At 28.8% G+C, this 21,386-nt stretch overlaps 3 protein-coding genes across 5 annotated transcripts; 2 read left to right on the top strand and 1 right to left on the bottom strand.

Moving 5' to 3' along the window:
- Nucleotides 1–8,253: 8,253 nt before the first annotated feature.
- On the top strand, nucleotides 8,254–9,130 carry LOC123305207 (RNA-binding protein pno1). Its single transcript, XM_044886855.1, has one exon. The coding sequence runs from the start codon at nucleotides 8,331–8,333 to the stop codon at nucleotides 9,093–9,095; it is 765 nt and encodes a 254-aa protein (XP_044742790.1). The 5' UTR covers nucleotides 8,254–8,330; the 3' UTR covers nucleotides 9,096–9,130.
- A 1,672-nt stretch (nucleotides 9,131–10,802) lies between these two features.
- LOC123305022 (EARP-interacting protein homolog) lies at nucleotides 10,803–14,693 on the top strand. Its single transcript, XM_044886619.1, has 4 exons — nucleotides 10,803–10,919; nucleotides 10,980–11,409; nucleotides 12,829–13,162; nucleotides 14,304–14,693. Exons 1-4 carry the CDS (start codon nucleotides 10,878–10,880, stop codon nucleotides 14,683–14,685), a joined length of 1,188 nt encoding a protein of 395 aa, XP_044742554.1. The 5' UTR covers nucleotides 10,803–10,877; the 3' UTR covers nucleotides 14,686–14,693.
- Nucleotides 14,694–16,633: 1,940 nt separating this feature from the next.
- LOC123292841 (malonate--CoA ligase ACSF3, mitochondrial) lies at nucleotides 16,634–21,209 on the bottom strand. Of its 3 annotated transcripts, none has more exons than XM_044873664.1 (4): nucleotides 21,142–21,209; nucleotides 19,530–20,256; nucleotides 17,343–18,131; nucleotides 16,634–17,244 (listed from the first exon to the last, which is right to left on the bottom strand). In XM_044873664.1, exons 2-4 carry the CDS (start codon nucleotides 20,233–20,235, stop codon nucleotides 16,676–16,678), a joined length of 2,064 nt encoding a protein of 687 aa, XP_044729599.1. In that variant the 5' UTR covers nucleotides 20,236–20,256; nucleotides 21,142–21,209; the 3' UTR covers nucleotides 16,634–16,675. The 3 variants fall into 3 exon arrangements, with proteins under 3 accessions (XP_044729599.1, XP_044729526.1, XP_044729664.1); XM_044873591.1 differs by lacking the exon at nucleotides 21,142–21,209 and adding an exon at nucleotides 20,715–20,843; XM_044873729.1 differs by lacking the exon at nucleotides 21,142–21,209 and adding an exon at nucleotides 20,632–20,654.
- Between the last annotated feature and the right edge of the window lie 177 nt (nucleotides 21,210–21,386).

The raw sequence follows: 21,386 nt of genomic DNA, 5'->3' as shown, positions 1-21,386 counted from the left end.
CTTTTAGGAAAATAAAAATTATTTATATTTAAAAAAAAACCAAAGAAGCTTTAAATAAGTCTTAATATAAAGAACAATTAAACATCAATAGTGACAAATTATATTCTAGGACTTAAAGAAATTTGTAATCTATCAAAAAATTGTTCTGCCTAAAAAGTAAAAAGTCAACTATACAATACCTAGTAAGAGAATTTAAGAAAATAAAAATCATTATATTTTATAATAGCCTATGAATAAAACGAATATTTAAAAAAATGGAAAAAAATTATAAAAATCACTAAAAAATAAATAAACTGTAAATTATTGCTCCAAATTAATTTATGGATAAATAACTATTTTAGAATCAGCTTTAAATACATCACAGTAAAAAAATCAACGTTAATGTATTATTGTTAAATGATAATAGAAAAGATCACGATGGTCAAATTTTTCCTGTATTGAACATTTGTAACTTAACTCAATTTTTTTGTTTTTTATACTCAAGCACACAGTCGAAGTCCGTCTTTTCAAGTCGAATTCGCTGAAACATAAATCTAAATGAGATGAACCAATCTTGTTGGGTACAAAATCTGTTCCAAGCAAGATTAATGCAATCAGAAATAATTAAGGTAATTTAAGTTAGGTTTTAGAGGTTTTCCGAGGATGATATCATAGTATCATAGTAACTAGTGCGTGATACATAAAGGAGATCGATCAATCCCTAGTTAATATACTCTTTGGAGTTTAAAAATATCAAAAAATATTGGCGTCAACAGTTTTTAAATCTAAAGAGCTCATAACAACAACTGCTCAGAGACCGAAATGTTAGAGCTAATGAAATAGCCCTGGAAAACTGCTAATGAACACCATAAATATCATTATGTTTGACTCGAAGCGAACGTCAGCTTTTTAGTTTATAGTTACTAACTTTTCGTAAAATAGTTTTATTCAGTAACAGCTTTCGAAATGATTTTATCCGAAAACTTTACATAATTTCTTAATTTCATCATCACTGTACACATTCGCGATTTTACATCGCTTTTTATTCTCTTTATATTATTAGAGAGTTTTCAATTATTTCTTGTATTTAATTGGAAGTAAAACCATCCAATTCACCCGTTGTGTAATAAGCACCCAATTAAAAGCTAGCATTTGAAAACGCTTTTAATTTTTTGTTTTGAAAAAATTACGAAATAATTGCTAACTATATGCTCGAAAAACATGTTTCAAGCGATAAATTAATGATGAATTAATACATAGATTTGAAATTGAAATCATTTGAATTGTTATCAATGTTTGATAAAAGAAACCTGACAATCGTGTTCTTTTGGGCTATTTATTAATAAGAGAAATAGTACAATAAAATTAACTATCCATAAGGAAAAAAGTGTTGCATGTTTGATATTTGGCACAGTTGTTTAGAGAGAGGGGACTTTTTGGGGGGTTAAAAAAAATCGGTTTTAACAAAGTACAAAAAACTATGCCAGAAAAAGTTATAGGTGAAGTTATTTGTTTACATTTTCGTTTTTTATTTGACTTCCTACCTTCAATATTGACCGAGATATGCCAATTTTTAGATAGTAAATTTTTTTGCTCATTCAACACGCGGATGATTCTCTTATTTAAATTTCCTGCAGTCAACTTTATATTAAATGAAAATTTATATAGAAAATACTTTTTAGAGCACAAGCTTTTATTGTACTAAAAAATAGAAAATAATTGTACATACTTAATACACTTTCTTTATCTTACTTGGCCCTCTAAGAAATTTCTTTTTAAAACATATATAAAACAATTCTTAATTTTACTATTTTGCTTTTTAAAGATGGTAGTATTTAAAAAAAAAAAAAAAAAAAAATCTCAAATATAAAAAATAATATTTCATATCTCGGTCAATTTTGGAGCTAGAAAGTCAAATAAAATACGAAAATGTGCCAAATTTCAAAGATACAACAATTTTTTCCTTATTAACATGATTTTTTAAATAATTTTATTGTACTAAAAATTTTTTGACTGTTTTAAAAATTATTAAATATATATTGACCACAAAATTAAGTGAAAATAAAATTTAACTTACCATTCCATTAATCGTTAATTGTTTGAATGTTGTATGAATTGTTGTCGTTTGGAAACTTATAAAACATTACACACTATTGTCAAAATGAATATTTTTGTACCAAAATAATATTATTATAAGGAAAAAATATAACATATAAGTTATGTTGAACTAAAAAAATAATCTTCACAAATGGCTCTAAGAATAAAGTTTCCAAAAAAAAAATAAAATAAATAAATAAATAAAGTAAAATCAAAAACGCTATAATAATCATTTTGCTATAGAACTTATATATGCTTGGACTCTCTGACCCAAATTGAGAAAAATGTATCATTATACAAGTGAAAACAAACAATTGACTGAGTAAGTTGTTGAAACACCATGTAAAGACAGTGTTGATTACTCTGTCACAGTACACATATACCTATACATGTCACACATACATAAATGATAATTCTATATTAATATATACTATAAAATTTGCATCTAATGTGTACCCTCGTAAGTAAACACTGATGTTTACAAAAAAATGTTTCAAACAAAAATTGTTTATTTTTTGATAAGGAACTTTTTACACGTTTAAATTTTTATTCTATCTCTAACGGTTTACAAGATGGGTCCTACGGACCCAAGACCCAATTGACCTATGATGCTCATTTATGAACTCGACCTCACTTTTTACGTCCTGAGTGCGCTGTATATCTTTTTTCGTTTTTGAGTTAACGTGTTCACAGATGGACGGACAACCGAAAATGGGCTAATTAGATGATTCTATGAACACCTATACCAAAATTTTTTTCGTAACATCAATATTTTTAACCGTTACAAACTTGGGACTAAGCTTAATATACCTTGTATATATTTCATATACATGGTATAAAATAATCAAAATACTTAACCATTCTTTTTTAACAGTTCTAGCAGACATTTTCCAAGCATATTTAAATAGGTTTCATAGAAAAATTCAAATATAATAGAAATTGTCAGTGTCAAGCCCCCGATAAAATAGTCCACAACTTTTAAACGGCTGAACTGATTTTCATGTAACTTACAGTTTTTTAATGTACCTGCGCATCATGATCTTTTATTTGGTACTAAGTTTGGATATATTTGAAAATATTTAATTGTTCATCTCCACTTTTACGCCTCAGCTTTCTACGCTCCGAAGGTTAAAAATAAATAAAACAATCCTTGAAGATGGTTATATATCATGTCAAAATTTGAGATTAATCGATGACGAACTTTTTTTCTTTTTGAAGCACACCCCTTTCAGCCCCTTACAGACCCTTTTTTCATTTAAAAAATTTCATTTAAATATGTTCAGTAGTTTAGGCGTGATTGAGTAACATACATGTATAGGTACAGACAGGCAGAGTTACTTTCGGATTTATGATATAAGTAAGTAAGGATTAACTGTCAACCATCAACCTGGTCTATTTCTAACAGCTTTCCAGGAGGGCACAGAGAACCAATAAATGTAGGTGCTGCGTCTTAGTTTTGTGTGTAAGTTCTATACATTCTACTAAATTTTAAAACAAAAAAATCATTTACTGATAAGATAAAATACGGCAAAAAAATCATTTTATAATACGGTAAAATACGGCTAAATTGCATAAACATACGCATGCTCAATATAGCTTTAATTAAATTAATCGATTATTAAAGCGTTTTATATAATGAATGTATGGTGATATTATATTAAATGTAATAAAAAGAAAAATTAAATTTTTTTTTAAACAGAGATTAAAATAATATAGAAAAATTTATTTTTCAAACATAAAATAAACAGAGAAAACAGATAATTAATTAGCAACTAAATGTTATTGAGTGTTTACTATTTGTTAATTGTTAATTAAATTCTCAAATTGATTTTATTGATCGTTAATCATTTGAGATATTCAATTATTTCATAAATATATTAACTAATAAACTGGGACTGCGCTAATGCTTGCAATTAAAATGAATAAAATTTTAAACATACAGGGTGTCTCTCTCTCTCTCTTCATAAAACGTCTGTACAACGTTTTACCTGATATAGTACAGCTCAAAATAAGTCGATTTAGCTAAACTTGTCATGGTACCACATTACTTCGTTTGGGACAGTCGTTAAAGTTGGAATTTTATAATATAATTTACAAATTTTTATGTAATCAAATGGCGTAAAACGCTGCAGGTTTTTTTAGAATTCAAACTTCCCGTATTTCCATAGATATAGTCTAGTCAAAAAGCTCAAATTGGTGAAATATAGAAATACTGGTCGTAAAAATACGTGTGATAGGATTCGGAATGATGATGTCTAGAAAAATGTGCCAGAAGCGTTTTTCAGCACATAAAAAATTGCAAAAGTTATAAACAATTAAAGATGAAAAAAAGGTAGGTATTTCGTTTTTGGCCAATATTTCATAAAATATCAATTTTTAATATTTTAAAAGAAGATTCTTAAAGAAGAGGAAATTTCCAATAAAAAAACTCCTACGAGTATCTCGCACTAAATAAATCTTTTAAGGTATTAAATATGAATGTAATTTGAAAAAACAAGTAAAAACAAACAATTGACTGAGTTAATTGTTGAAATACCTTGTATAGAAAGAGTTGAAAATCAGTGCTTGGTTTATTTTTTTATAAATTAAAAGTATTTTCTAGAATTTTGTTTCGTTAAGCGAGAATATTTCACAAGACCATTAGTTACAGCTACTTGGAAATTATCAACTCTCATTTATTGTTTTGGAGAAAATAGACACGAAAGTTATGTCCTAATTTGCGTCCTTGCGGATAAACAGTGACGTTTACGAAAAAATGTTTCAAGCAAAAGTTGTTTAATTTAGAAAACTTTCTAGGCATCATTCTGAATCCTGCAAGCTATTACACGTATTTTTACGACCAGTAATTCTATATTTCACTAATTTGAACTTGTCGGCTAGACTATAGAGGTAAAAGATTGAAAGTGAATTTAAATTCAGTAAATTGTGTACTGCAAAAGGTCTTTTAGGTAAGAAACCATTATCGTTTTGGTTTACACGAAATTTGTAATTTTAATCATTATAATCAGTTTCAATAAAAAAGTTGAACTATGAAAAATTTCGTTCAATTGTTTCCTATGTCTTTTAGACCAACCTGTACATTGGTTTATAAATAGCTGTGGAATTGCTAGTTTTAGCGTTATTTTTCCTTAAACTATAAACAAAGATTTTAAAAATAATTCTAATTTGTGCTCAATAAATAATTTCTTGTTTTTCAATTACACTAGTTGATATGCCAAACCAATTTTGATCACTCAAGCATGTAAAAGCATGTAAAAAATTAATTGTAAATTTTGTAATTACAAAAGTAATTCAAAATAATTTTTCCGGAGTATTGGCAAAAGAAAACGGGCATTTATTGAATACCCCTTTTATTCGAGAATTTTTCTGAACTCTTCTCCATCGCTTCCTCTTCTTTCAATCATAATCTGTTTCAGAGCATCAACGATGAATTTCAACGAATTTCAATGCGTGGTTTTTTTTTTCAGAAAAAGCGGCGAATATCCATGGTCAAAAGTCTCAAGATAAAAAATCAATATACGTCAACAAATATTGAAACAGGGCTATATCTATATTTTTAGTTCAAATTTATGCGGAGAGATTGTCAATGCGGGGGTGGGGTGTTTGAATGAGAATATTGGAATATAATAAGATATCGAGCTTGAGAAAATTGAAAAATGAGAAATTATCTATCAAATGTTTTTGAATATCTACAAATAAAATCATTTTGAAATGATCCCCTTCTTATGATGGTAAAACAACGTCCATAATTTTAAAGCAAAGAAAAAAATATTTAAATAAAAGTATGAATCTTTTAAAATGCTAACCAACACAACTAACCTATTAAATACAAAAACAAATATTCCGACAATCCCCTTGGTAAAATTTAATTTTTAAATGAAATAAAATTATAAAAATATCATTAAACTGCTATTAAATAATCGTACGCGTATATATTAAAATCAAAAACTTTAAGCATACATATTATTTTTTAAACTTATAAACAATATATATTGCAACCCTATGTTTTAATAATTTTTAATTTTACAAATTATTATAAATTTTGTCGGATTGCAGTTATATTAATAGCTTTTTATAAGATTTAAATAATAAATGATGAAATAAATATAAAAAAAAACCTTATTTTAATATTGAAAATTTAGCATTGCTAATGAAAATAATGTTGCCAATGTCAAAAAAAGAAAATTAAAAAACGAATTCTCCATTAAATGTATAAATGTGCCTAAAAATTCATCGTATAGTTAAATAAAAATAAATGTTTAATTATTTATTTTATTTATTGTTTAAATTCAGTAATATTTTCACTCCAGAGGCTATGATATGTTTGAATGTAACGATTTATGTTTTAGATAATTTTTATTAAATAAAATAATAAAGTTATTGTTCCTAGCGCATAAAAGAATTTAAAAGCTTTATAAGATTTAACTTAACAAGTCAACATTGACAACAGACTTGATGAAATTTTTAATCCAGCAAACACCTCGCACAAATTAGATGTAATCTACATTTCGGTCAAACTTTTTCAATTTTTGAAAAATGATAGTTTAAGTCATTATGAATAAAAGTTCCCATGGTCACAAGCCATTAAAATGGCAGGATTTCAACTTATCGCTAAATTAAAGTTGGAAAATGTACTCATTTGTATAAAAAAAATTATTGTAATTTAATTGTCAAAAATCATGTACGTATAAATGTAGCTCAAAATATTGATCTTAACGCTGGAATTCATATTATTTATCCACTGAACATTTAACACTGCTTCTTCTTCGAATTTCGTAACATATTCTTAAAAAAAAAAACAGGAATTAAAAAACAACACTCTTGCATTAAAAAACACACGTATGCATGTAGTTATACATATCTGTTTAAGTATTTGCCTATACACACATAGACATAAATTATACAAATGAGTTTATTTTCCAACTTTAATTTAGCTATAACATGAAATCCTGTCATTTTCATGGGAACTTTTCTTTAAAAATGACTTAAACTATTATTTGCCAAAATTTGAAAAAGTTTGACCGAAATGCAGATTACATCTAATTTGTGCGAGGTCTTTTGCTCCCTTTAGATAAAAAATGTATGGTTGTAAATGCACCTATGGAATGAATATTTTTATTCATCAAAAAGCTATTCTAATAATATAAAATCACATAGTCTACGAAAAATAATAACTATATACAAAGAATATTTATTCATCACATCAGCTGGCAAATATTAGCATATCTTGTATTTTTTCTTTCGAATTCTACTTGACACCCAAAAAATAGGAAACAGCAATAATTGCAAGTAGTGTAAATAAATTTTCAAATTCTCTATTGTGCTAGGAATAATAAATCTTGAAGGTTCGTGTTTTATATTTTATATAAAAGGAACGAAATCAAAAATTTCCTAATTACATTTATACAAATGTTCAGTGAAGCTATTATTCAATGTTTACCAGATCACAACACTTGCATAGATGTAAATGGAACTTAATCGAGTTTCAAACATTAAAATATAGTGTCCTCCAAAAAGTTAGTGAAGCTATTACAAGTATATAATATTATATATTATGTGATAAATAAAATTTTCATTTTTATAATCGCGGATATTAAATAAAATTTATGTTTATAGATTTATAAGAAAAATACTCAGAATTTGTGCTACAGTTTCGTTTTTTTTTACTGTAAATTTTACGATCAGTTTAATACTTAGTTTTCAATAAAGTAACTGGAAAAAAGTTAGACATTTTATTATAATTAAGAGACATCTAACTGTAATGTTATGAAAATATAGAAAAAAAAGAAATGTTAACATATTTGTATATAAAAATGTAAAATTATTTTAAAAAGAACATTTAATGTGAAACACCAATCGTATAAAAACAAAATAAAACTATTTAAAAAAAATTAAATTTGTTTTTATTTTATATTTTATTATTATCAAAAGACCTTTTTAATTTTTAAATACGCATTTTAGAAGCTGAAACCCTAATAAACAATATGTTACTATTAAATTTTTTCAAACAAACGACATTTTTTCATTGGTCAATTACAAATGGCAGATTTTGGAAAAGCAACGCCATTGGCCCAACGCCAACTATTGTTGTAGAAAGTGTTGACATCTGTGGGTATAGATTTATTTTAAAATTACAGTTACCTGTTAATTTTATTTATGCAACTTTAATAAAACCTAACCTCATTCTTTTACAAAAATGTTATTGTGATAAACACACGTGTCGAAGTTCTTAACTTAGAAACAGCCGTAAATATATGATCGTTTTACTAAAAATAAACACAAATATGGCTACAGGATCTGAAGAGAATATAGATTTAGATAATTATGAACCAGCTACGGTTAAAAAGGCTGCTACAAAGAGGAATTTGGATACTTCACAGTCCATGGAAACAGATACGTATAATGGAATTGAAGGAACAAATACACAAAATCCACCAAATACAAAACGATCAAAACAAAATGTAGAAACAAGTAAAAAGGAAATGCGAAAAATATCTGTACCTGCACATCGTTACACACCATTGAAAGAAAATTGGCTACAAATATTTACACCTATTGTCGAACATTTACAATTACAATGTCGTTTCAACTTAAAAACACGTAATGTAGAAATTCGAACATGCAACGAAACAAGCGATATTGCAAACTTACAAAAAGCTGCAGATTTTGTCAAAGCATTTATCTATGGATTTGAAGTAAATGATGCGCTAGCATTATTACGATTAGACGATTTATTTGTTGAATCATTTGAAATAAAGGATGTGAAAACGTTAAAAGGCGATCATCAGTCAAGAGCCATTGGACGATTAGCTGGTAAAGGTGGTCGTACAAAATTCACGATTGAGAATGCTACGAAAACACGAATTATTTTAGCTGATAGTAAAGTACATATATTAGGATCATTTCAAAATATTGCATTGGCACGAAGGGCAATTTGTAATTTAATATTGGGTGCACCACCATCCAAAGTTTATGGACAATTAAGAAATGTCGTGAATAGCGTTTCTGATCGAGTTTAAATTGAAAATTAATTGTATATTTATTAATAAACTAAAAAATAAATTTTGTTAAAAAAATGTATAATGTTTTTATTTTTCATTAATAATCATTCACTGAGCAACAAAATCATAGATTAGATCTATGTTTGTGTAATTTATCGAAAGTTTATTAAATATGTGAGGAGTCTACGCTAATTTTTTGAAGACAGTGAAAAATGCGAATGGAATAATAAATATTTTAAATTCAATATTTGTCGCGTTGATAATTTTTTTTTTTCGAAAATGATGACCTATTACAAGGAACCACAAATCTTTTTTTTATCGCATAATTTATGAGTCTAGAGTCACGGATCTCGGAAGTCTGTGGCAGGCGTTGACTTAAATTATGCCGAAAATCGATGTCAAGTCGTGTTATGAACCAAATAATTTTTCTCTGACACATATTTTCATAAAATGTCATTCTAGAAAGCTTTTTGTATGGTTTGGTTTATTGGTCCATCCGATATGTTATATACAGAATGGGTCATTTTAATCTATAATGGCTAATAGCTCGTTTTATAATTAACCAATCCAAAAGTAACTAAAACAAAAATTGTAGAGTTCGATGTTATGTTCTGACATCTGATTGGACCTAGTTCTTCTGGTTTCTTTAATAGTCAATTTAGATTCTAAACGGTAAGCGATAGAATAACACTTAAAATTAGAAAATTGATCGTCATCAAAAAGCTCACAATTTTTGTTTGAAACATTTGTTCAAAAAACGTAAGCATTCGGAGGAAATTTGAATTAAAAATATGTCATTATTGCATTTAACCGAAAGAAAATGCACTTAAAGTTTATCGATAATTGTAGGTCTATGTTAGGGCAATAGCGGTCAATCAAATGACCTCTATTGCCCTTGACAACTTTTGACTAAATCATATTTATCTAGTTAACGTTTTTGTTCGTTAAAGTGATATCCTACCTCTTACCGTTTAGGATCTAAATTGGTTATTAAAGAAACCCGAAGAACTAGGTCCAATTTGGTGCCAGAAAATGATGCCCCCATCAAACTCTTTTTTTTTAAATTATTTTTTGATTGGTTAACTACAAAACGAGTAATTAGCCATTATAGATTACAATGACCAACCCGGTATATAAGCAGCATATAAAATTTTTGGGCCAAACATTTCTGTTTCGAGCCCTTCTAGCCATTAATTTCTCACCCACCCCTCGTGGGTAAAAAAATTGAGTACCTACTTATATTTTATTGTGAATTTAATCGATGATTACCTACAGCTTCAGGTAGGTAAGGTTAAAAGTTTTACCTCAGTAATATACACGCCGGAGTGGCATCAAATAAAAAACGATGTCAATTTTGAGAGGCATAGTGTAGGCTCCGCATCACTTGCTACCGAAATTAAGTAAATAAATGGAAATTGCCATTGTTTAAACCAAAAAGAATTCGTTTATACCTACATAAGTTTTACGTTAAGCCCTAAGTGTATAAATTTTTTACGTTAAAAATTTGCGTCAGTGTTAGTATTTCCAAATTCGCATTGTTATATTTTGATATTTATATCATCAAGTGACCAAGACTATTAATATTTTGATATTAATATCACCATTGTTATTTTGATATTAATATTTGTCGATCATGCCCTTTGAATGTTTTTCATGACAATCAAAGTTGATGACAATAATGTTCACGTGTAAATAAGCACCATACAGCATGCAAGCGTGCAAATACCAATGACGTAAGAGAAAAATTTTAGATTTGTCAAACTAGTCAAACAATCAAATGTCAGTTTGACATTCTAAAAAATGGATACGGATAATTCGATAATATATGGTCTAGAATTTCAGGTAAGCATTAATAAAAATATATAATTATTACAACCGATTCAAATTTTAAGATATTTCTAGGCAAGAGCATTATCTGCACAAGTAGCTGAAACAGAAACATCAAGATTTTTAATTGGAACGCAATCTTTAAAACAAACCAACAATCAAGTGCATTTATTAGAAGTTAACGAAAATGATCTTACATTAAATACCAAAGTATATCAACATCCTTTTGGTGAAATTTGGAAATTAAATACTAGTCCATTTGAAACGAATATTTTATCAACATGTTACAACACGTTAGATCCAGAAAATATGTGTCGCATGAAAACTATGTTATTAAAAATTCCAGATGCCACAGATAATGTGGACGAACAAGAAACATTAGTTGTTCTTAAAGAATTGGATACAAGTAATTATACCGGAGATGTCAAAACTACTGAATTCAATTCAGTTGATAAAAATAAGTGTGCCACAGTTGTCGATAATCATATTTTGTTTTTCGATATTGGTACGTAAGTATTGCATAAATGTTATTATTTTAAAGACCTTTTTATTTCAAAACTGGCAAATTGCTATCATAGCTGTATAAGTATTTAGTTTATATTTACCTATGTATTAAGTATATTTATTACAACCATGATACTTTAAAAGGTCGTAACTCTAGCCATTTTCCAAACGCTTTTTTTTTACGATTTCGAATCTGTACAAAAAATGCACCTTTTCATTATATTAAAAAGCTCAAATTCCGATACAGTTTATTATGTGGGAAATTTATGTTGGTCCTAGTTCCAGTATGAGATAGATCGTTTTGGATGTCATAAATCAATTTGTTATTGAAAACTAACAATTGATTGAGTTAATTGTTGAAATACCATGTGTAGACAGTGTAGATTATCCAATCATTTGTTTTTTACGTCATGTAAGTAAAGATAGTCACTCTTAGATAGCCACAGTCATGCATATATAACATCACTGTGGTGTCACATACGCATAAATTATATTTGCCCCCTCACGGGTAAACTGTAATATTTACGCAAAAAGTTTCAAATAAAAGTTGTTTATTTTATAACGAACATTTTTTACATTTAATCTTTTAACTATCTCTAACGGCTCAAAGGACCCAATTGACTTATGTTGCTCATTTACGAACTTAACCTTAATTTTCAGGCCTGAGCACGTTATAAAAATTTCAGCCTGATATCTCTTCGGTCTGAGTTTTCGTTTATATTGACAGACAAAGAGACGTACAACCGAAAATGGTTTAATTAGGCGATTTTATGAACACCTATAGCAAAATTTTCTTCGTAGCATCAATATTTTTAAGCGTTACAAATTTGGGACTGAGCTTAATATATCTTGATATATTTCATATATCCATGGTATCAAAATATTAACAGTTAATAATATAACAACTGTTGTATAACAAATGTTTTTTGTCTTTTTATCTTATCTCGGCAGATTTTTACTCGGCCTTGGTTTTTGCTTTTGATAACTCCATAACATTTATCGAAAAGAAATTGTACTAATGTGCAATCATCTTCTTATCTTATAAGCAAAATTCATCGAAAACAGAATTATTCCTAATCATTCATTAATCTACTTATCTTTGATTATGTTTTTTACCGATAAAAACAATGTATCTGCACCGATTTTGATACTATTACGTATTATTTTTTCAATTTACAAAAAAAATTTTAACTTTAGGCGGACCTAAAGTTAAAAAATTTTAACTTTAAGGTCGCGTAGCTGAAGGTGGCAAACTGAGTAACTTTATACTAAGATTAGTTTAGCTAAATCTATTTATTTTGAGGTGTACCTACCTTAAGTAGCAAAGCATTGTCCCTACCTTTTAGAGCACCCTGTATTTAAGCGAATTAGCATTTGTTGGAAGATGGAAATATTTCTAAATAAAAATAAAATATTTCAGGCGAAAATGTTGGTACAGAAATCAGTAAAGTTAGCTTGGAAGGTAAAAGTAATCCCAAATATACTACAGGAAAATGGTATCCACATCAAAATTCCACTAATTTTATTGCTATTTCTGAAGCGAATGTACTTTGTTACGACACACGAGTTAATGATAAAAGTATAGCATGGAAAATTGAGACAAATACGTCCAATCATTATTTATTACGCGACGTTGATATTAACGTTAATGTTCAAGCATTAATTGCAACCGCTGGAGACGATGCATATATTCGACTATGGGATGCAAGAAAACCTGTGGAACCATTATATGCAAGTCGTGATCATTCTCACTGGTAAGTGTTCATTGTATAATTTTTTTTAAATTAATGGCCGACCATTTATTTATTTTTTTATTTACCTACTAGAATCTAGATCTTTTATTATTATACACAGTTTTAAATTTATTTTGTGATAGAATTGTTTAATTGCACATTTTGGGCCAATACAGTAGAAATTACTTGATCAATTATCAAACGAACTTGATTTTTGTATTTTTTGAGTAAAAATTATTTTGTATACCGAGTTAAATCAAATTTGTACATAGGATAATATTGACCCAAAAATCGAGTTCATTTGATAATTGGGCACCTAGTTTCTGAGATAACATTGAAAATTCCATATAAAACTCAATTTTTCGTTTCGATTTAAAAAAATAAAGATAAATATTTATCTTCTAGTCAAATTATTTTCACTTTTTAGTCCCAATTATTATTTCATTATTTCGAAATATAGGTTTAAATATTATCAAAGATAATAAATGAGAACACCAGGATATTTCGAAATAAATTTCGATTTTTGCCCCAATTTCCTAGATCAATTTTTTGAATTGCGTATGTTACTCGTTGCTAATTTGATGGCGGTTTCGATTTTTGCCCCAATTTCCTAGATCAATTTTTTGAATTGTATAAATACGTATTTCTACTACCAAGTAGTCATCATCAGTATGAATTTGCTAATCGTAATTACTCTTATTGTGTATGTTACTCGTTGCTAATTTGGTGGCGGACTACACAATAACATACATAATAAGAGTACTTACGATTTGTGACGAAATGGACTTTTTAAAGACCATTTTCGATAAAACTGTGCATATAATAATATTTACCAAAAAATTGAAAAAGTCAGATTCATTTAATGTTCAGGCTACATAGTTTTTGAGATAACGTTGAAAATTCCATATAAAAAGCAATTTCTCGAATCGATTTCAGAGAATTTCTTAGTAAATATTTGTTTAATCAAAAAATATAGTTTTTCTAAAAACGTTTTTCTAAAAACGGGTAAAGCTATGGTAAATTATACTGTAAAATTAAAGTTTTTTGAAAGTGGATGGTTTAGCTACCCTGGTTTAGAAATTAAGGAAATTTGAAATTCTATGATTTAAAAAAAACTTCGGTTGCATTTATTAGTGTTTTAATACAATTTAAATTTGTTTAGGGTTTGGTGTGTCCGATTTAATACATTCCACGATCAACTATTACTCTCATCCAGTTCAGATGCACGTGTGCTACTAAGTAGTGTATTAGCTTACAGTTCCGAAGCAAACAATTCCAGTATATTAAATGGATCCGATAACGATGATTCTGAGAATACAGATCCTAATAGTAATGATACTGTCACCGATAAAATCAAAAATGATACAAGTAAAGAGTTGTTAAAGAAAGAAGGTCCATTACAGTGGTATGAACAGCATGAAGATAGTGTTTATTGCGTAGAATGGTCAACAGCTGATCCTTGGACATTTGCTTCGTTAAGTTATGATGGCAGATTAGTTATTAATCGTGTACCAAAACATTATAAGTATCAAATATTACTTTAATAATTTTATTTTTATTTTATTTTTTTCATGAAGTTTATAATATATTTCTTAATATTTCGAATCAATATTATTTAGAAGTAAAACAGGACCTACTCCTCCTCTCCTTAAAAGAGTGCCCCTACCGTACACGTTTTTTGCGCACCCCGAACTGTAAATATTTCGTAATTTTAGTCTGCATACAAAAACATCTGAAAAAAATCTAGCAAAAATGATAAATATCACAAGATGGCAAAAACATTTGGTCGATTCAAGTGAAAGTGATGCAAAGTCTATAAAAATGAAATAAAAAGCCCTAAATGCTTTTTCAATTTGAGCGAATAAATAACAAAATAGACGCGCAAAAGTTACGCGTTCAAAAATTCAAAAAAAAATCCTTTTCCCAGACTTTTCAACCATGCACAGTTCAAAAATCTGTTACAGTCTTTGCCCAAAATTTGTAGCATTATATAGCCAAAACTAAGGTGTTAGATAGTGAGAGAAAAAAATAATTTTTCACAATCTGACAATGAAAGGGGGCATATTATGTTTATATATTAACTTTTGTTTGTAAAACAAAGAGAACAACTTTTTAAAGTCTGCCATTCATTTGAATAAAAGCTTAGACTATTGAATACACAAAAAATTTGTTCTCAGGCGATTGTAAGTATGTTCTAAAATACTTACACTACAAAAAAATGTTTCGTACAAAAATTATTCAGATTAATGTGGATCATTATATTCTAGCGTTAGATTTGAACTGCGTCTTCTAGATCCTATAATAGTTAACTTAGATCCTTAACAAAAGGAGATAGAATAACACTTTAAATTAGAAAGTTGAACCTAATAAAAAAAAACTAACATTTTTTATGTAAAACATAATCGAAAATCGCTAGGTTTCGGAGCTAGCTCCGTTTCTAAAAAATAGAATCACCTTGACCTTTCGTTTAGCATTACTCAGAAACAACGACGAGGGCGTAGTTTAGGTTCTGTTTTCTTTGACATAATAAAAAATTTTTAAGTAATTTTTTTACTTTTTAGTACATTTTTATTCTTTCAGTTTTCTAATTTAAAGTGTTAGACTATCTCCTACTATTAAGGTTTTGAGTTAACTAACTATTAAAAGATCCAGAAGAGGCAGATGAAATCTGACTTTACAATACGATGTCCCACTTTAATCTCAATTATTTTTGTACGAAACATTTTTTTGTCGTGAAAGTATTTTAGAAGATATTTGGGTCCATCCAGGCTGGACAGGTCATCTGTACAGGTAAACCGGAGCGTGTGTGCCAGGCACTGCAGGCATATTTTCAGGCGACCGGAGAAGAATTGAAATGAAGATACCTGACCGTGTGTGTGAGTGGTTCGACAAACCTGCACAGGAATATGGTTAGCTGTGGCTAGGTACTTGGCAACTAGCCACAAGCAGAAATCCCATCGTTTTTGTATTTTTTCTCGACTGAGTAGAAATTTTCCGGTTTACCGTAGCGTGTGTGTGCTCTATTATGCACAGGTATACCTGTCCCGTATACCTGTGCAGGTTTAATTGAACAGGTACCCCGTTACGTGTATGTCTTAGTTACAACCAATATTAGTTAGAAAATTCTATGTTAAAGTTTGTATACAAGAAAACTGCCCGCTAATCAATTTTTAGTGTATGGAACAGTCTTGTTTTTTATTTATTAAGTTGTTTTCTCTGTTTTATAAACGAACGTTAATTTTTAACTGGGCATTAATTAATGCGTTATGCATGTTATTTAATACCTTTTCTGTTGTTTGTGGCTGTATGTCCCCTATCACATTACTGACAAACTTTAAAGAATTGATTTTTTTTTCTGTCACTGGCTGATAGTCTATGTAACATAGGCGAATAAAAAAATATAAACAATACAAACGTGTAGATATGAAAATAATAATTATTTTACTTCAACCAAAAAATTCAAGAAAACAATAACAAAAAATCTTACAACATAAAACAAGAACATAAAATCGACAAAATCTCAACAATAAATTTTTAATTGACTTTTTCAAGCTTTCCTTTCATATAATCAGGAAATATTTGTTTTGCAAGTTCCTTTTTGTTTATTTTGCCCATTGCATTTCGTGGTAATTCATCGGTTACTCGTACAATACGCGGTAGTGAATATTCAGCTAATTTCGATTTAAGCCATTCGCCAAAACCCGCTGGAACTGAATTTAATTGATCATTTTTCAACACAACAATAGCTGCTACTTTTTCACCAAACATATTGTCCGGAATACCAACTACGGCAGTTTCTTTAATTTCTGGGTGTTCTAGAATAATTGTTTCTATGTGTAACGAACTTATTTTATATCCTCCACTCTTGATTATATCCACACTTGTTCGTCCCATTATTTTAAATAATTTTTTTCTAGGATCGTACATGGCTGTATCGCCCGTTCGAAACCATCCATCTTTGGTAAATTCTAATTTTGTTTCCACAATTTTTCCAAAATATTCTTTGAATAATGTATCACCTTGTACCAAAATTTCACCAACTGGATAGTCTTCATTATCTTGGGAAATTTCTTGCTTATTGTTAGCGATTAATTGTTCTGTATCTGAAAAGAAAAAAAAAAGTTTAGTTTAGTAAAACGGTATTGAATCTCGTGTGTTAATTCAGAAATAATTTCTCTAGTATGAACATCTTGAAACTTACGTGATATTAATTTTTCGATTTCATCATCAAAATAAGTAAATACTATATTTGGTTTCTCAAAAGTTCCCCCATCACATTCTAAAAGTGTTCTATATTCAATTCCATGTAATTTCTCTCCTAAACGTATCTTCACTCCCGGTAAAGGTAATCCTACATACCCTGGTTCTCTAACTAATGGTTTTGAATTAAGTTGTATTTCTCGTGTTATCGGAGAAACATCATCTTTCGCTTCTCCTTCTTTTTTGGCGTCTTTGTCTTTATCAGGTACATTAATTGAATATGCAATATTAACCATTTTATCGTTGTAAAAGTTACTTAACATCATTCCAGTTTCACTCATTCCATAACGTTCCAACAATCGATGTCCTGATATATCAAACCATCGTTTAAATATTGGTGCGGGTAATGGAGCTGAACCAGAAACCATTAATCTTATTCGCTGTTTTAATGTTTGTAACACGTATTCAGCCATTTTAGTATTCGTTCGAAATATTTTATCGTACTCTTGTAAAAGTTTTGTGTAAATTGTTGGTACTCCCATGTAAATATTGACACGATCTTCAGGTCGTACATTGATTCCAAGTAAATTTGACCATACACTATTTACCTCAAATTTTGGTAGCATTACACATTTAGCCCCCACATACAATGGACATAATAAAACATTTACAATTCCATGAATGTGGTGTAAAGGTAATGTGTGCAATATACAATCATCATGAGTCCAATTCCATGCTTTAATTAATGACAATATTTGGGCTTGAATATTTTTATGAGTTAATACCACACCTAAAAAAAAAAAATCATAGTACTTAGATACAAATACTCATCTTACAATTTGGCACCCCACAATTTTACTTAAGAACAGATTCTATTTAAATTCATTCTTAACAAAAGTTGGATACGGTATAAAAAACTTAAGTTATATAGTTTGTAAGCCATTTTTCCAAGTACGAAACTCAACCAAAAACCTCTAAAGATCATGCAAATTAGAGATAATTTGATACGACTTTATTTTAACGTTTTATCAACAAATAAGTATCACACAAACGCATGGATTGATCTAGATTAGTCTAAAATTGAGTAGAAACTTATTTCTCAAAATCAAGATTTCTAAGAAAGAAAAACAAGGAATGAATTTTATAATTTTTTGGGAGAGAAAGCATTTCGAAAATATGAATTTACAATTTTTTTTATGTTAATTAAACTACTTTGTAACGACATTCTTCTAGCATGTGTAATAGTGGAGTCTACGCCTCGTAGGACTAGGCGCCTACTTTCAAATTTGAAAATAATTTCATGGAAGAGGACGCGTCCTTGGCCAAAGCATGTGTACAAATTTCAATTACTATGCTTTGTTACATCGCATGTATATGCAATATTAATTTTTTAAATTACAATTGTTGCAATTTATCAACAACAAAAAATTTGGCGTGTTTGTTTTCCTCCATAGTCCATTGAAATGTTACAATTTTAGGGCCGAACTGAACATTTTCGGGGAGGACGCGATTTTATTTGTGGGACATGTAGGGGAGGTCAATACAACCTTAACCCCAAGTTTGTGGGGTTGGCGCCCTTGTCCCCCGTCCGACATCTTGAAAAAAGGGGTGGAAACATATTTTGCTGTATCTCGTAAAATATTGATTTCTCAAAAAATTTGTAAAGACATACGCTGTAACTACGTTAAAAATTAACAAAAATTAATAAAATTTGCGGGAAAATGTTCATTAACGTATTCTCTATAATTTTGCTCTCATCTAAATTTATGATAAAATGACAAGAAAAAAAGTTATTAAGCAAAAAAAGAAATTTTTCATTTTGTTACTTTTTTGCTCATAACTTTTTAAATTTTAAGTTTATTGCAAAAAGTCACATAGACAAAATTGTAGCCACGACAATTTGCTACAAATTATGTCTTTACAAATTTTTTGAGAAATCAATATTTTACGAGATACAGCAAAATATGTTTCCACCCCTTTTTTCAAGATGGAGGACGGGGGACAAGGGCGCCAACCCCACAAACTTGGGGTTAAGGTTGTATTGACCTTCCCTACATGTCCCACAAATAAAATCGCGTCCTCTCGAAAATGTTCAGTCAATGTAACATTTCAATGGACTACCATGAATTTTGGGTTTTTTAATTTCATTGGTGAAAAAATATTTTTCATTAAAACTTGAAATATTTACCTTTTGGATTTCCAGTTGTTCCACTTGTGTAAATAATTAACGCACGTCGATTCTCATAAAACTCAATTGGTTTACCGATCTCAGTAACGGTATCTGGGCAAATTAAACTGGATAAATTTGGAGTTTCATACATTGAATTCCGCCGTATTGAATCATCAATAACAATTAATTGTGTTTTGGTTTCTTTCGAAACATCATCCATTAGATCAGCATATTTGGGTGTTGTTATAATTAACGATGCTTTGCAATCTTTTACATAATATTTAATTAAATCTGCTGGATGTAAGGGCGATAGAGGTACTGCTATTTGGCCTGAACACCAAATTCCCCATAAAGTCAATACATAATATGCATCATTTGGAGTAAGAAAAACAACACGTTCGCCAGTTTTGCCACTAAGTGCGTCCGTTATTAGTTTTGAAACAATTTCTGTTCCTTTTCCTAAGCTGTAATAACTGTATTTCCCGTGTTGATCTTTTAACGCTACACGATCGAAGTACAAGGTACTTTTTTTAAATACTGGTATAATAGTTTTCATATTTGCATGGGATTCGAATGATGGGAGTGGACGTTCCATTGATTCCTTGGGAAGTTCTATCTGCGGTGGTGGTTCCTCGCATTGTATGTGAGACAACCGTTTGACTAGATTTGTAATTTGAGGATATTGATTAATTTGAGGATGTATTCTACGTAGTATTCGCAACATGATGTTTCAGTGGTATATATCCTAAAAAAGACTTAAAATTACTTTTCGATTAGAAAAAACACTTTCCAAGATAGGAAGAAGGGCTTGGGCTACTAATTATAATGAAGAGAATATAAATTTTCGAAAAGAAATTAAATGTTATAAATAAAAAATCCTGTACAAGTCAAATGCAAAAGGCCTTTCGGTCAAACTGTTTGAAAATTTGGGATGAGTATTTTGTTTTTAAATTTTTTTAAATTGTATAAGTTTTCCAATATCTTTTTTTGCTTCTGAGACGAATATTACAGTTACAATTTGACAAAATATTTTGGTCCCATTTTCAAGAAAGAGCCAGTAGCTCTTGGGTAATTTAAACTGTGGCTAAGTACTGTCGATTGATCAATTAGGGCTACGAACCCATATAGTTGTTATTTGTTTTAAGTTTCAATTCTGTAAAATTAAAAGATAATGCGCATATTCAGTTTGAACTATGTACATACCCCAATTACAACAAAAAATATACGCATGCGTTCATTGTACGTCCAACTAGTTAACCTTTGTACACACTTTGAACACGTTTCCTTTTAAAAATTGTGCACTACGATTTTAGATAAAACATTAATTTACTGTGATTTCAAAACAGGAGTGAATATTTTTTTGAAACGGTACTATTTTTTTATTCGTATACAAATTTTTTAATTCTTTTTAATTAAATTTCGAAATATTTGACGAAAACGTATGGGAATTGTTTTTCTATTGATAAATGCACTTGAAAGATAGAAATTGTAACCTTGTAATCAAGGCAAGATATTTATAAATCACTTGACATTTAATTAAAACTGCACCCAATTGAAAAGTTTTGAATATATTTTTTTACTAAAAAAGGAGTTAATTTACATTACTTAAAAATTCATAAAAAAAAATTACCTCAAAAAAAATAAAACTTAAAAACAATAAACAAAATCAATTTTACATATTATCAAAAAATTAGTAAATCAATCTAAATTCAAAATCTATACAATACAGAAGAAAAAAATTTATTTAATTTTCGTTGTTTTTAATTTTTTTTAAAACATGACATTCTCAAACAACATAATTCGAATTTATTCATTAAGGTATAATTTCATAGCGACATTAAGATAGTTGGAGTTATTCTTATACATAAGTTTCCA

This window comes from Chrysoperla carnea, chromosome 1, assembly GCF_905475395.1.
Source record: "Chrysoperla carnea chromosome 1, inChrCarn1.1, whole genome shotgun sequence".
Taxonomy (NCBI): domain Eukaryota; kingdom Metazoa; phylum Arthropoda; class Insecta; order Neuroptera; family Chrysopidae; genus Chrysoperla; species Chrysoperla carnea.
Note: the sequence above shows the minus strand (reverse complement) of the source record. Positions and strands in the feature narration are given on the sequence as shown.

Coding starts and splice junctions, on each gene's coding strand:
- LOC123305207 (XM_044886855.1), top strand. CDS start 8,331: ATGATCGTTTTACTAAAAATAAACACAAATATGGCTACAGGATCTGAA.
- LOC123292841 (XM_044873664.1), bottom strand. CDS start 20,235: ATGTTGCGAATACTACGTAGAATACATCCTCAAATTAATCAATATCCT. Junction 18,132..19,529: donor AACAACTGGAAATCCAAAAG/GTAAATATTTCA, acceptor TTTTTTTTTTAG/GTGTGGTATTAACTCATAAA. Junction 17,245..17,342: donor AATCGAAAAATTAATATCAC/GTAAGTTTCAAG, acceptor TTTTCTTTTCAG/ATACAGAACAATTAATCGCT.
- LOC123305022 (XM_044886619.1), top strand. CDS start 10,878: ATGGATACGGATAATTCGATAATATATGGTCTAGAATTTCAG. Junction 10,920..10,979: donor TATATGGTCTAGAATTTCAG/GTAAGCATTAAT, acceptor AGATATTTCTAG/GCAAGAGCATTATCTGCACA. Junction 11,410..12,828: donor TATTTTGTTTTTCGATATTG/GTACGTAAGTAT, acceptor AAAATATTTCAG/GCGAAAATGTTGGTACAGAA.